Source organism: Haliaeetus leucocephalus, unplaced genomic scaffold, assembly GCF_000737465.1.
Source record: "Haliaeetus leucocephalus isolate CR32 unplaced genomic scaffold, Haliaeetus_leucocephalus-4.0 Scaffold295, whole genome shotgun sequence".
Lineage (NCBI taxonomy): Eukaryota > Metazoa > Chordata > Aves > Accipitriformes > Accipitridae > Haliaeetus > Haliaeetus leucocephalus.
Genome location: NW_010972731.1, coordinates 10476566 through 10491060, shown reverse-complemented (window position 1 = coordinate 10491060; position 14495 = coordinate 10476566). Strand labels below are relative to the sequence as shown.

At 37.4% G+C, this 14495-nt stretch overlaps 1 protein-coding gene across 7 annotated transcripts in view; it reads right to left on the bottom strand.

Annotated features, from left to right (window-relative positions):
• The window catches only part of PDPK1 (3-phosphoinositide dependent protein kinase 1), a 35590-nt gene that overhangs the window by 20428 nt on the left and 667 nt on the right, over positions 1 to 14495 (bottom strand). For 3 of the 7 annotated variants that reach the window (XR_774547.1, XM_010570537.1, XM_010570532.1), the window contains exon 2: positions 519 to 788. Coding sequence is in view for 6 of the 7 variants with exons in the window: in XM_010570532.1 (XP_010568834.1) it covers positions 519 to 788 (270 nt within the window). In the remaining variant the exon portion in view is untranslated. Of the gene's footprint in view, positions 1 to 518; positions 789 to 1713; positions 1783 to 6731; positions 6880 to 6975; positions 7256 to 8028; positions 8134 to 14272; positions 14354 to 14495 lie in introns of those variants that run through there. The other 4 variants (XM_010570535.1, XM_010570534.1, XM_010570538.1 and 1 more) reach the window with 4 other exon arrangements.

Below are 14495 nucleotides of genomic sequence, written 5' to 3'. Positions count from 1 at the left end.
ATCCATTTAAGGCTACTAAATACAGAGACACTAACTGTGGCTCATGAAGTCCTTGAGGGCCATGACACTAGAGGCTGAGAAAGAATATTGGAAAAGCGTCACTGTTCTTACTTTCTTCCCTAAGCATCTGGCAGTAGCTCCTGCCACAGACAGGACATTGCACAGAAGTTCTTACCATGACAAACTCCTAGCCCAGTTCCAATCCTTTATATCATAAAATTTTAACATAAGCCATTATGCTATCAAACTTAAATTAGAAAGCAATGCCTCCTAAAAATCCAAGTATCAAGTCATCAGGATGTAATGGAACTTCTGATGAGTTTAAAAGGTACTTGAAAAATCAGCACCTGTATTTAGTGCCACACTTAATTTTAATAGTTAAACTTAAAAGCACTATGTCCCTCTCATTTACTCTTCAAGCTGTTCTCTCCACATTTAAATCTCAGCAATATTACTTGCACAACAAATTTTGAAGTTTATCCAAGATATTTGGCACTTGTTACAAAAAGTAAAGTTACCGTTGAAAAAGATCCTTCACCCAGAATTTTCCCAAATTTGAAGTCATCGGGTCGTTTCTTTCGAGGCTGTGGAGGCTGCTGTCCTGTATGTTGCTGCAAGGAGTTTGAACTAGATCTTGATTCAGCAGCAGTACCCTCCATGTTAGATCCCTGTCTGCTGCCACAGGTGGAAATGACAGATGGAGTGCTGGAATCTGCTTGGTTCCTCACCATTGATGGGGATGAACAGGAGCACAACACCACGCTAGACTGGATTGGAACAGCATCATACTGAAAAGAGAAATGAAACCATACCTTCAAACCACACGCATTTGCACTTTATATCTGTAGAAGCATCAGATAAAGTCCTATTTGAAAGGGTTATCATTAAAATGTCTTTAGGAGGGAACATCAGTATTTATTTTGGAAATAGCAGCTATTAGTTTGTTTAACAACTCTGTTTTAGGTCATGTTGCACACACATGTATAGCCATAAGTCAAAAGTCTGGACACTTTAAATTCAAGAATGCTTTTTTCCAAACTCAAAAAAATGCTCCCTAACACCAAGGTATCAAATTTCACGGTATATTCTCCTATGAATAACATGATCTTTAAACTTTATTTTGTGCTTAGAGACAGAGCCATCTGTCCAATCTTAACAAGTAGTAGTTTCCCTGAAACTAAAAGAATTATCCAGTTATGCAGTGAACACCTATATTCACAAGTAACATTAGTTTAGAGATCCAAGTTACAATGAACTGTAAATGAACAAGTAAAGCAAGAAAACGTCAATGGAGACAAAGGATACATTCCTACATTTTTACTTGGAAATTCACTTTCTCCAGTAGTATTTCTCTTTAATACACATTGGGGAAGTACAGAAAGAAGAGAGAACAACATACAAAAGACAGATCAGCTGGAGGGTTTAATAATCAGCAATATCTAATACTTTTTTGAAGAATGCTCTGGTCCATGACCTTTTAAAACAAGGGAGATTACACTATTTAAGTTGTAATATGGTCACTTAAAGAGATTCCCAATTCCAGAACAAAGAACCAGATATAGCCCAGAAAACAGCAAGTACAAGAAGATACACTCCAAATACTGATTCTTGTAATATACAAAGCGAATCATCATTTAGTATCCTTTTATCAATTTTTCCAAGTAAGAGCAAAGAAACTTGTCAAGCTGCTTTCTCTCCCTGTTGGCAATATACCTCCATTAGTCTGTCAGGTGTCTGCTCCAAATGTTTTACTTGAAAGTGGCCAGAAAACACAGACAATAGGAGAGCTCTGGTGAACTACTTCTGATAATAAAAAATGAAATGGTATGCAAACAGGGAATATTTAAGAAAATTAACACCATGCCTGAATATTATTTTTTAATCTCAGTGTTCTAACATACATGCAGCAGAATGAACCTATGACTTAAGGAAAATCTCCTAACCTCAAAACAGATGTATTGTACAACCCTGACCTAGTCTGTAACATACCTCATGTTGATATTCAAATAAACATTACTTCTGACAAAAATAATTTTTTATCTCATGAACTTCAATTTGATTCAGAACAATTTTCTGCATTTCTATCAGAAATCACTTTAAAAGGGAATTGGACTTGCATTCAATCATGCATATGGGCTTAAAGCACCTAACTCCCCAATTAGTAATTACTCACTTAGCCGTGCTCTATGCAGTAGGGAAAAGCAGCCTTTATTTACTGCTAAACTTCGTTCAAAACTAAGATACAATTCAGAAATACACTTTACTTACACATTTAGTGGCATTACAGAACAACTTGACACCAACTTATTTCTAAGCATGCAAACGTATACTTTCTAAATTGAGATGAAGGTAACAAGATCAAAAAGAGTACAGCTAAAAACTCCATTTTCTCCACTCTCCATAATTCATGTATAAATATCAATTTCCACAAGATTGAAAATTAACTATTATTAAGCAACTACTCTAAACAATATCTTCCAAGGAGCATAAGGGAAGATTCCCTTTCCAGTCTGAGTGCAGCCTACTTGCCCCAGGATCTCTATTGCTTCTTAGGGCTTTTTCCAAGAACTATGACTACACCAATAGCGCAGCAAATCAAGAACAGGTAACACCTTCTTCTATTAGACCTTTGTCTGAGTTTTGTGATACAGCAGAGACTAACGAGGAATTTGCCTATAACGATAGCCATTTGCTACATTTTGTACAGCTTTTGTGAGGACAGAAGGGGGGTGAGCCTGGGGGAAGACTTGGGAGACAGATGGGAGAACTTTGCTTTTTGAAAAGTTCACTAACTCCCTGAAGGAGCAGTATATACCCCTACTCAGAATCAGTTATGCAGCATTCTTCCCTTTGAAGAGGAGAAACTATATTGATGCTATTATGAAAACAGGACATACACACTGAAGTATTATGTGTGCTGTAGGTCACAGTTCCTTTTACGCCTTCCATGCAGATATTTTAGCTTCCCCAGACTAGTTATTGTCCCTAACATTCTCATAGCCCAGCTGAATCACCTTTCCTTCAGACAGCTATGCAAACAGCAGCCTGTATAAAGATACATAGTAGCTAGAATTAAAAAAAGCTTGTACTCTTTCTTATCAAGAGGGCAGCAAGGCTGACACAAGGATGACTGCTCAACAACCTAAGTGATGCCAATATAAGAAATATCCCATTAATTGAAATATAGTAAATAAAAAACACATGCACACAGACTAAGTATCAGGATTTAAATGATGAACTGGTGGTTCCAGTCAGGCTATTCTAGAGCAACTGAGGGTTTACAGGTAAATAAAGCAGCAACACTGTGGGGGATCCGATTAGATTCTGCAGCTAGCAAGATCACCTTGAAAAAACAAACAAGAAAAAAACCACACCACAAAAGCACCAGAGAGCACTGAGAAAAAGGGGGAAAAAAGATGTTGGACCCAGTGTATTTCCTTGCATAGTATCTGAAACTAAGTCACAATGAATATCAAGTATAGAAAAGTCATAAGGGAAGAAGAGACGGGAGTAAAGGGCTTTGTAGGAAGAGATCATTATTTCCAGCCAAGGTATAACGTCATTTAGTCCCCTGACTTTCTCAAAGGAAAGTCAAGATTAAGAACAAGACAGACAGAGGAAGATGCAATAGATTTAAAGTATCAGTTACCTAAGAAATGACAGAACTATGCAACTAGGCATGTTGCACCTCACCATTTATAGAGAAGGTCACTCCTACACTTGTCTTTCCACACTCCACATTCTTGTATAGTATTTTGTGTCCTGTACTATTTACCTCCTCAGTTTTATTTTGAAAGACTCCAAAAAAACACGTCTGCAGAGACTATACATGTTTCTACATATATGTCTTCACATACACCAGAGACAGGACACAGGCTAGTTCATCCAGTTAACCTTGTATAGCCACTCTTGCAAAAATCAGGTTTAAGATTCTGCTTCTGCTAGATACAGACTTTTTTAGTGAGATATGAAGTCAATCACTGAAGAATTCAAAAACCTTCTAAACTGCATCTGCAGTTCTCAGAACCATGAAGATGCTCTCCTTCCAGCAATTACTAACATTTCTCAGCTGGCAAGCCAATGAAAGCACAGACCCTCACACAGTGACAACACACTTACCTACTGCACATCATGGATCACCATGGACCACACTGGTAACCACTAATCTAATCATTCTACCTCTGCTTTTAAAAAACTAGTCCCTAACACTACCTACTTTACCAAGCTCTTCAGGGTGCTGTTTCTAATTTACTTCCATATAAAAATTGTTTCCTTCTTAGTGCAACATACTGTGAGTTTGAAAACCCTAGTAAGGAAGAAAATAACAAATCTGCTGAAGGTTAAGTGGAATTATAGATCAACAGACATATCAAAATCTTCATTAACTAATTTTCACTAAATCACTAGAAACAGGCTTCCTTTTATTTACATGCCATATGAAATCAGTCCTTATATTGTTCTTTTCCCCTCTTGTCTGCAAACAGTAGAAATAAACCTTAAGAGAAGAAAACTTGAATCAGTGCAAAAAGCCCATTAGATATCACTACATTTTTCCTTTTATACTTTCCTCACTCCCCTTTGTCTGAAAAGCCAGTCACAGGCAAAGCTCCCAGCTATCTAAAAGGACCTATACTTTTTGGAATCCTTTTTGCAATTCAGCATTTTGACAACAGCACTACCACCACAACTTTTAATATACCTAAGCACATCATATGCATCAAATACCACACTGCTCTAAAGCAAGTACAACCACAACAACTGCATCTCTACTAGCTTTTTCCCACTGCAAAATCTGCAACACTACTTTGCTGATACAGTTCTACAGTACTGCAAGTATGCTGATACAGTATTGCAAAAAATACTTCTAAAGACGGGGCCTTCTGAAGCTTCCAGTATCTTTTACTTCTATCCTAACTGACATGATACTGAACCTTGAAGATGACTGAGAACATATTTGCTATCACTGAAACTCTACTACCAAGATCTCATTTCTGTTATGAAGAAAATCAGTGAACAGGGTCCTAACCTATCACTTGCCTGACAGTAATACAGTCAGCAGACTCAGTGTTAACTGCTGACTGTATTATTGAATCTCTAGCTGCATTAAGACATAGGGCAGACACAATCAGAAAAGCTCTTCCATCCACTTACCTATAAGGCCAATTTTTTTGGAAGCATACCTTGCTAACAGAGAGTATTATTTACACAAAGCAACACGAGGTCTATACCTCAACTGGTATATTTGTTTTGATTATAAACAATGCTGATGAGACTGCATAAGCTAGAACATTGGCACAAGCCTCTTACGAATGTTTTTTATGGTAAAATGCATCACAGGTCTACTAAATGAAATAATGCAGATAGACATCCATAAAACATTTGACTTGGCATTATATAACATCTGAAATACAGACTACTGTTGAGGAAAACGAATATAGGACACGTTTTAAGTAAAATTGGTTAAATTCTTAAACAACTTATAATTAATAGTCATCCCCAAAGAAGGATCTCTTCCAGTTCACAACTGAATTGACTCTTAAACCAAAAAGGCTGAAAGAAAAAGAATAACTGCATAAATTTAAAGACTTGGGCGGGGGGGGGGGGAAAGGCCACACACCGTTTGGCAAAAAAGTATATCTCTTACTCAAAGCAACCCACAGCTTTTGGTAAATTAGACAAATCAGTGAGACTTTATTTTTGTTTCTACCAAAACACTACTACAAATTAAAATATGGTCCAAGAACTTAGGCATAACAGTGGGAAACAAGTGGACAAAGAACTTAAGCTAGTCCATACCTGAATATACAGAACTAAAAAGCATCAAATAGGAAAAGCAAAGCCTTACTGCCACTAGTACTGTGCAAACATTAAGGAGAAAACCAAAACAAACCAGTTTCAGGAGAAAATCAAGACACTGAACTCCTGGAAAAACATCTAATCACCTGACTAGATTAAGCTCCTGAAATCTGTGTTCATTAAAGGATCTGACTCTTTTAGCCTTGCGGTATCAGAGAACACAGAACTCCGAAAATTATGATCGCCTGCAATTCAACACAAGTCTTACTGGATATAAGAATTACTGCATGATGTATGTCCTAAGACTAAATTATGATAAGTATTTCACAGACCATCATGAAGATAAATCAATACAAACATGTATGTCCTACATCAGCAAAGTCTGCTTAAGAAATTATAGGATTCAGAAAGCAACATAGCAGCACTCTAGGATATCTATGAATTAACCTTTTCACTTGCAAATAGAATTTGAGAGGCTTTCAAAACAGATACTACATGATACAGGATAAGATACCCTCCCCACATGTCATAGGATCCAACCACAGCTTTTACATCTGTGCCAAACATAGCCCTTTGATACAGAAACAGAAAGATCTTCCAAAATCTATGAATCTAAGATTCAATGTCTGAATTAATATACTTGCTTCAAGTAAAAATATGGAGTCCATCTATTTATCTGTGCTATTAAGGAGGAATAAAGGCCTTTATTCCACACTGAAAGAAAGTAATTGTGTTCATTGGACAGGTGTTTTGTAGTTTTAGAGACAAAGCTGACTTGCTACTATTTATCAATACTGACATTCTGCTAAAGACAGTTTAAGATAGATAAGGCTTGACCTGAGAGGTTTTATAAATTATTTTGATATTGTCATACAAGCCAAAAATTCTGAAATTGAAATTTATTTTGTATTGCTTATAACTTAAACATTGACAACCTGGGGTCTCCTAAGGATTTATCTGAAAAATGCAAAGGGAACAAATTAACATCTAGGCAGTTATATTTAATATATTCTTTTCATGGCACACTGGTGTTTCAGAGGGTTGACAAAGATGCAGCAACTGCATCTGACACACATCTTGTATCTGTAAAAGAGCATAAAAAAGGGCAATTAACAGATATTATGCACAGCTTTCCCATTGGCCTCCTCCCCCCTCACATCCCACAATGAAAATGTTTACCTTCTCCAGGTTCTCCAATACCTATTTGTGACAGCCTCCACTTCAAAGGCTAGAGTGCAGTACACCCTGGAAGTTCCAGCATATTCCAAAAGAAAAAAAGCAACTCATCAGGTCATATACTAAGATGGGCCTGAATATATGTCCTCAAACTATTCCTCATAGTACCTAAAAAGAGAATGCAGGCAAAAGCAGGGTAGCTCAGCTACAAGAAACATAAGATACAAAGAAACACTGATTCAGAATAACAAAATCCAACTAAAAGCCTCACCTTCCAGGGCAGAGAGCACAGCACAGGTGGCACTTGCCATTACATACCAATCCCATCCAGGACTGATTTGCAGGAAGCGTAATGACTATCACATGATCCCTGTCAATATTCAACACCAGTTTCCCTTTCATAAACTGTGTACTCTGCTACATCAAAGCGACTGCTGTGAATGAAGGCAACCCAGAAAAATAATAGATGGTGTGCCTTCATAAACTGCAGTAAACATCAATTCTCATACCTTATATGCTCATGTCTACTTATGCTCTGGACTTCTGTCTAAAAATGGACTGCCAGACTTTCTGCTAAGTGACCAACAGCATCCCCTTTCTATTAACCGGTTGTACATATGTGTGTATACAGGGAGAAACAATATACTGAATAATTTATGAAACTCCGTTGCATGGCAGTCTCCATTTATATATGCTTAGAAGTTTGTCAGATAATTTAAAGTATTTAATAATACATCTATTTGCCAACATTATTATTACCTTTAAGGAATTAAAATATTTACCTAAAAAAGAGAAAATCCATTCATATGCCTTAAAAAGTGTCAATAGATGCTGCCAGACTGTCTCATCATTATAACATAAAATCAAGCATGTAATGGATGAGACAAAACTCAGATTAAGCCGAGCCTCAGCAGTGCTCCTGAATGCATTACACAACTAGTAAACTGTTCACTCACCTAACAGGTTAACTTTGACACTCAAATACATACAGCCATATTAAAAAAATTAACACACCATAGTAATTGGGAGGTATTTAAAAATATGTACTCTGCTCACACTTTCAGCTTGATAGATTACATATCTCCCTGGTCAAGAAGGAATACCACTACACCGGAACAGTAAGGAAACCAGACTTGGAAGTATGCTTTCAGATTCTGAAATCTGAGGAAAAAAATGCCAGAGATTTTAAAGAACCACACTCAACATTCATTCATTGAAAAGAAGGAATATATTAGAAAAAAAAAAATGTAACTGAACACTACATTGGCAAATACCTAGTCTTCTCTGGGATGAAAATATTAAGTCATACTTTAATGACTTATCTCTGTGCAGCAGAGTGCAAAACACAGCATTAAAAAAACCTAGTAAAAAAAAATCTGATCAAAAGGGGTGGTATTAAGGCATTCGTAAAAAAACCCTCCTGTTTTTAGGTACTATACAAAGCAGTTAATTAAACAAGCTGGTTAATCTTCAACATACCACAAGTGAAGTTTATATTGAAATGACAGATCTTGTTCAACCTTTCATAAGGCAGATAATTCAAATGTCTAACACAAAATCATAACAAATAAAAGCCAGAGGCATTTCTAAGAACAAACACTCCTCTCCAAAAAGCAAACGAGGTACTTATTAAAAACTGTACTAGGTTACAAAGATGCCAAAGATATTTTCCCAGGACAACAGGATGTTATTTTTCTACAGAGAAGTTCTCTGAAGATCATAGTAAACCATTTTCTTCAAACTGCAGTAAACAAACCCTACTCCAAGTATTAGTTATTTGTACATATTAAAAAAGCATTAACATCAAACATTAATCTTCTGTAGCACAGTGGTTTGCATTTTGTTGTCTAGAGCTGCATCAGCACTCTTTCAAACCTCATCGTCAAATGGTATGCAAAGATTATTGTAGAGAACTTAAGATCTAGCTCATAACCCAACAAATTGCCCATCAACTCCACATGTCTTGAAGAAACTGACCATTACAGTCAGCAAAACAGTCTGAAGTGAAACAATTTGTGAAAATCTATACTTTGATCAACCTTCAAAAATGGTTACTGATTACAAGATTTAAAAGAGCAGATTGAAATCTCGTATTTCAATTATAAAAGCTATTTTAACACAACTTGGTTTTGCAAAAAAGTCATACATCTATGCAGAGTGAAATTTTTTGATCTCAAAAGTTGCTACATGAAAAATCTGTTGCTTAATAGACCATTTTTATGAATAAACGATGCAAGTTTCAAAAGCCATCAGTCGTATAAAAGGAGGACTTTGTTGTTGTTTGAACAGGCTGCCATGCTAACTGATATAAAGAAGTCTAGGTTCTGATCCACCAAAACAACTATGCTCACCTTCATGTGCAGTGTCATTTGAAACCTCTCAAATGCTGGAAGGTAAGCATTCATTGAAGCACTGCATAAAACTGTTCCCCTCCTCCTCCCCCCCCGAAAAAAAATCTCTTAAAGTATCTTGATAGAAATGACCATCATTTAAAAGAAAAGAAAGACTACTTTAAAAATAATGTCCTGGTAATACATTTCAAGAATAAAGATTGTGTTAATGGAAGAGGAAAGCTTGGAGCAGGTAACCCTTCAAAGACACTATTCTACCTAAACTGGGTGGGACCTTTGCAATAGTGGGAAACAGAAGTATGAAAAGAACTCAAGTTAATGTAGTCTGCTTGATATGTTAACAGTCCTAATACAATTTAAAGAGAAATTACAGTAATATGAAGGTAATGTTGAAAATACTTGTAATAAATCATCATAAGATACAGTTATTATTTCAGAGGAAATTTATATAAAGCCCTAGCTAAGCCTGACATAATGCCATGCTCTAATAACCTGTGAGAATCTGATCAGTAAGATAGTTTTTTTTCAGGGACTTTTCTTTGTACTACTGTAAGGCACAAGCAGGTTGTTAAAAAAGACTCTAGTATCTAGCTGGCAGTTGTTTGCCTCATGTTCAAAATCAATTTTGGTAGATACAAGTCCTTCAAAACATACGTTCAAAACATAATCAAGAAGATTAACTTTGAAGAAGAATCAAAATCAATTGTCCCTTCTTCTTAAGCTTTCTGGATGTACATCTTCACAAAGTTCACAGTATACAAAGAACTGTTTTAGAGTTTGGGGAGACACACTGTATTGTTCATATAAAATAATCTCAAAACACTAGAAACAAAGCTCAGCTCTGACACTCCACACCCTTCATAACTGAACTGGTCACTTACCACCAGTTCCTTACTTTCTGCAATAAATCTACAACACAGTTTATCCATAATGAGTAATTAGGAAATCAGATTCATGTTATATCAGCAAAAATAGAATCAACAGGCTCAAGGATTTGGAAGCACAGAGGTCACCTCTACATTGTTAGATTGTTTTGATTCTTCATTTAGCAAATAAAGGTATTTTATACACATGACTGATTTTGTTTCTACAGAAATTAATTTCTCGCACACAGAGCAATGTTGACCCAAACATTTTAGTTAATGCAAATGCCTTTTTCTAAATTTGACAACCTTACACATAGGGTGGTATGTCCTGCCACTAACTTCCAGGATTCTAATTCCAAATTCAGGTAGGGATTAAAGCTAATGAAGATTTGTAAGAACCTGCATATCGGCCAGTTACCCTCTAACCTCCTCTACTGCTAAGCAAAGCATAAGTTCCAAGCACCCTCAGGGGCAGACTATTTAAGGCCTCTTTCCACCACCTTCTTCCCCCCACCCCAAGCCTCAAAACAGATCAGAAACAGGAAACCACAAAAATCTCTAAGAACCTAAAGTCAGCCTATGGCCCAAATAGCTATATATGTAAACAAGCCATTGAGAATTCATTTCACACAAACAGATCCAGGCTAGCTCACAAGAAAACAAAAGCCATCTGTAATCGCAATAGTCTAGATCACATTCTACACCATCAGTTATCTCATGAAGCACACCAATATTAAGAGGTGTTGCGCAGCATGGATGGGGGCTCATGCTAACAAACACAAAAGGACTTCCTATACTACGCTCCTTGCTAGCAATTCTAGGAGGTAAAGAGAACAGCTTGGGGTGAAGAGCAGAGAAGCAGCCACACAGAGGTGGCAGCAATGTACAAAGGTTGGACAGCACAGTCAAGAACTGTAAATTAGATTCTTGCAAGATTACTAAAGAACTAAACATCAAATGTAACACTTCCTTTTCAGAAGAATGTGCTAAGCAAGTTAATCCTTGCAACTTTTCACCATAAAGAGTTATAGAATATTGGCCAGGTGAAGTATTTACAGCTTGTGTTTTAAAGCAGAAAGCAAGTCTCAACTTCAATATTTAGTCACACAACAAACCAGTCATTTCCTACAGCACTGTTGAGTAGAATCCATAAGGTGTGAAAAATAAGGTTCTAGACTGAACAACTAACTTTGTACATGTTGTGTTCAGCCCTTTCATACACTTTAGTTAGACCTTAGTAACCTTCCACAAGCTTACCTGCAAATAAGACATCAGAAAGGGAAGTGGGGAGGGAGAAAAATTAGCTCCTTCCCCTTTTTTGCTTCTTTATTGCATATACATAATCTAACTTGGCCACCTGCAAAGAAGTTTTCCCATTTGAAATACCAGAAACAATAATTCCTTGGCTTCATACAAATTCTTCAGGAAGTTCCAATATGAGGAACTTGGAGAAGGATTTTATCTTTCAAACATAGTATTTTCTAAATTAAGTTTTTATCTTTCTATATTAAAAAGTAATTTCTCACTTGCATATTTTCTGATGCGATAAATGTGCTAGTTCTACAGCAATCCACACAGCTTTTCTAGAAAAAAAAAGGTAAAATACAAGTTTACTGTTAAAAAACAGGGTTTACTAAAATATTTCACCTATTCATGTATCAAACCTATTTTTATTACCTTGCCAGTTTATTACTTCTTCCAGTCTAACAAAGTGGCTGTGCCTTTGTTTCATGCCTTCTGTACCAAAATTCCTTCAAGTACTTCAATAGTCAGCACCCCTTTCCAAGTTTTTCCTGCAATGCTGCCTTCCAACTGATCTGCTTTAGGGAAGTAAAATGAGCCTGAGTCTACACAATGTCCAGCTACAGCAATCTTCTTGTAGAGTTTCAAGAGCTATATGAAACAGACATTACTTCTAGCACTGTAAGTAACAGACCAGTAAACCAAAGAATAATTTGCTTTAAAAAAAAAAAAAAAAAAGCCTAACCACAGTGGATTCATTGTTTAGTTGAACATCACTATTTTATCCAGATTATTCTCTAGATTGTCTCCTTTCCATTAGCTACCAGCACTTCCTATGTTAGAAATATGAATGCATATAGAATTGCTCCTCTTAAGCTTCTTCCATTTTTTCACCTTTGAGCACCTTCTCAACATCTGTATCTTTTACTGTTTTCTATTCCTGCAGCCTGCTTCAGTAAAAGATTTACAGAAAACTTATCCCAGTTAAAAGCCTATGCATGAGTGATAAAGACTAGTCACAGCCTTATGCTGAAAACCCAAGAGAAGAGAATATTAAGTAGACAGGTATATAAGGAAAACCCCTCAAGCCTGTCTGAAAGTTTTATAGCTACAAATAACTACAAACAGAACTCTTACCATAGCCTAGTCTAATTCCTAGCATAGATGCAGAACTTACTCTATTAAGAAACCAGTTCTTTGAAAAGTGTAGTTTATATTAGTTCCGGGGGCAGGGAAGCTAGCAGTTTTGTTCAGACATACCCGTGACCATAGGTTTTATCAGGTCAGAAACACTGGTGGAATCTAATAATCACTAGAGCAGCTGATCCTTCCAGTGAAGATGTTGCTGAAAATGAAGATGTAAATAACCATTCTTCCAGACTCTTGATTTTGAGAGGAAGAGCACTCCTTGATATGAGACCCAATATGCTTATAATGAAGGCATTAACAGCAAATAATTAAGACCATACCGACACCTAAAACTAAAGCAGCACTAAAGTTGTTTCCTTCTTAAAAGTGCAAATCTCTCCTTGGTACCACATCTTCAGAAAACAGTAGAATGTTTTAGGAATTGTCCCCACATACATGAATACAAAAATTAACTGTTTTGGCAGAGGAATGCTGGAATATTCCTTTCAAAGCTGTGCTCTATTCCTCACCCTCCCCCAGTCTTTCGTGTTCATAGTAAAATAATCACAGAACTTATTAAAGTCATTAATTCCACCATACAAACATTAACAGCAACTTGCTCAGAGTCTCAGAAATACTGAATTTCCCATATTTGATATAACCTGAATTACAAAAAGGTTAGCTGAATCAAGCCACCTCCGTCTGCTACTGCCAGTCAATACACTCCCCTGACCAGAGAAATATTAAACAGGATGGAAGAGAAGGAATTAAAAATAAGTTACCCTGAAAAAATAGTTTTAACAAAAATGGTTGTCAGCTTTGCTCTTCATTCATTCTCTCTCTGTATGTTTCTCTTACAGGCAGGGACCTAAACCATATATAGAAAACAAACAGCAACAGAAGTATTTTGGAGAGAAAAACCTGGAAAGAGAGGCAACAAGCAAGGACAGAAGCACAAAAGGAAGCATACTCCCTGTTTAAAAGAGTCCAAGCAAACAGAAGTCACCTCTGATGCTGAGAAGCCACCATATGGAGCTCTATCAAGTGGCAGAAAAGCAAAACTAATTCTTTTAATAATAAAACATTACTTTATTTCATAATCCTCGATGCAGTACTCCATGTCGTCCCCTGTAGGGCTATTCCACATATTAATTCTCATCTTCAGACAACAAATATGATTATGTGTAACACCCTGATGAAACAAGCAGCGAGCAGGAAGAGAAGAGCACACTGAAACAGGACCTCAAGCATCAACGCAGTTATGCCAGTCTCCACGCAGAAGACCCTCCTTAGCCAATTCCAACCGATGAAAAAGTTTTAAGCGCTACAGAGTGGAGCTTGGCAGCTTGCAACTGACAGAAAGAACACAAGACCCAAAGCACAGCAGTACGCACACAAGGATAAGGAACATATCCCTGCCAGTTAATCACACTGACATCAACGAAAGCTGGCAGTTATTTTTGTAAAAAACACTCTTTCGATACAGGAATTTCTACACTAACTAAACTGTATAATCTACAACGTAAACTACGATTTACCATTACGAGTTCTGTATATCAGCTACAATTCCATCCTACATTAGTCAGGGCTCACAAAACGTTAGAGTTTTACACCGTCGGACTAATGTAAACAACCGTGTTTGAAACGGCGTCCCACTGCGACCCTCACGAACTTCCTCACGCGTTTGCTCCCACTACAAGCAAAATCCCTTACAGAGTGACAGGTGGCTGCCCCAGGGCAACAACGCCGGCTCTCCCGCTGGGAGACGGCCCGCCAAAGCCACGCCAACGCCCCGTACCCGGAACCGAGAACGAAGCTCCGCGAGAGGCCGCGGGGCGGCTTCTCCAGCCTCGGCCCCAGCCTCGCTTCCTCCCGCGGAGGAGCCGAGCTCGGGGCGCCCGCCGCCGCGCTCGCTCGCCTCAGGGCCCCGCCGGCG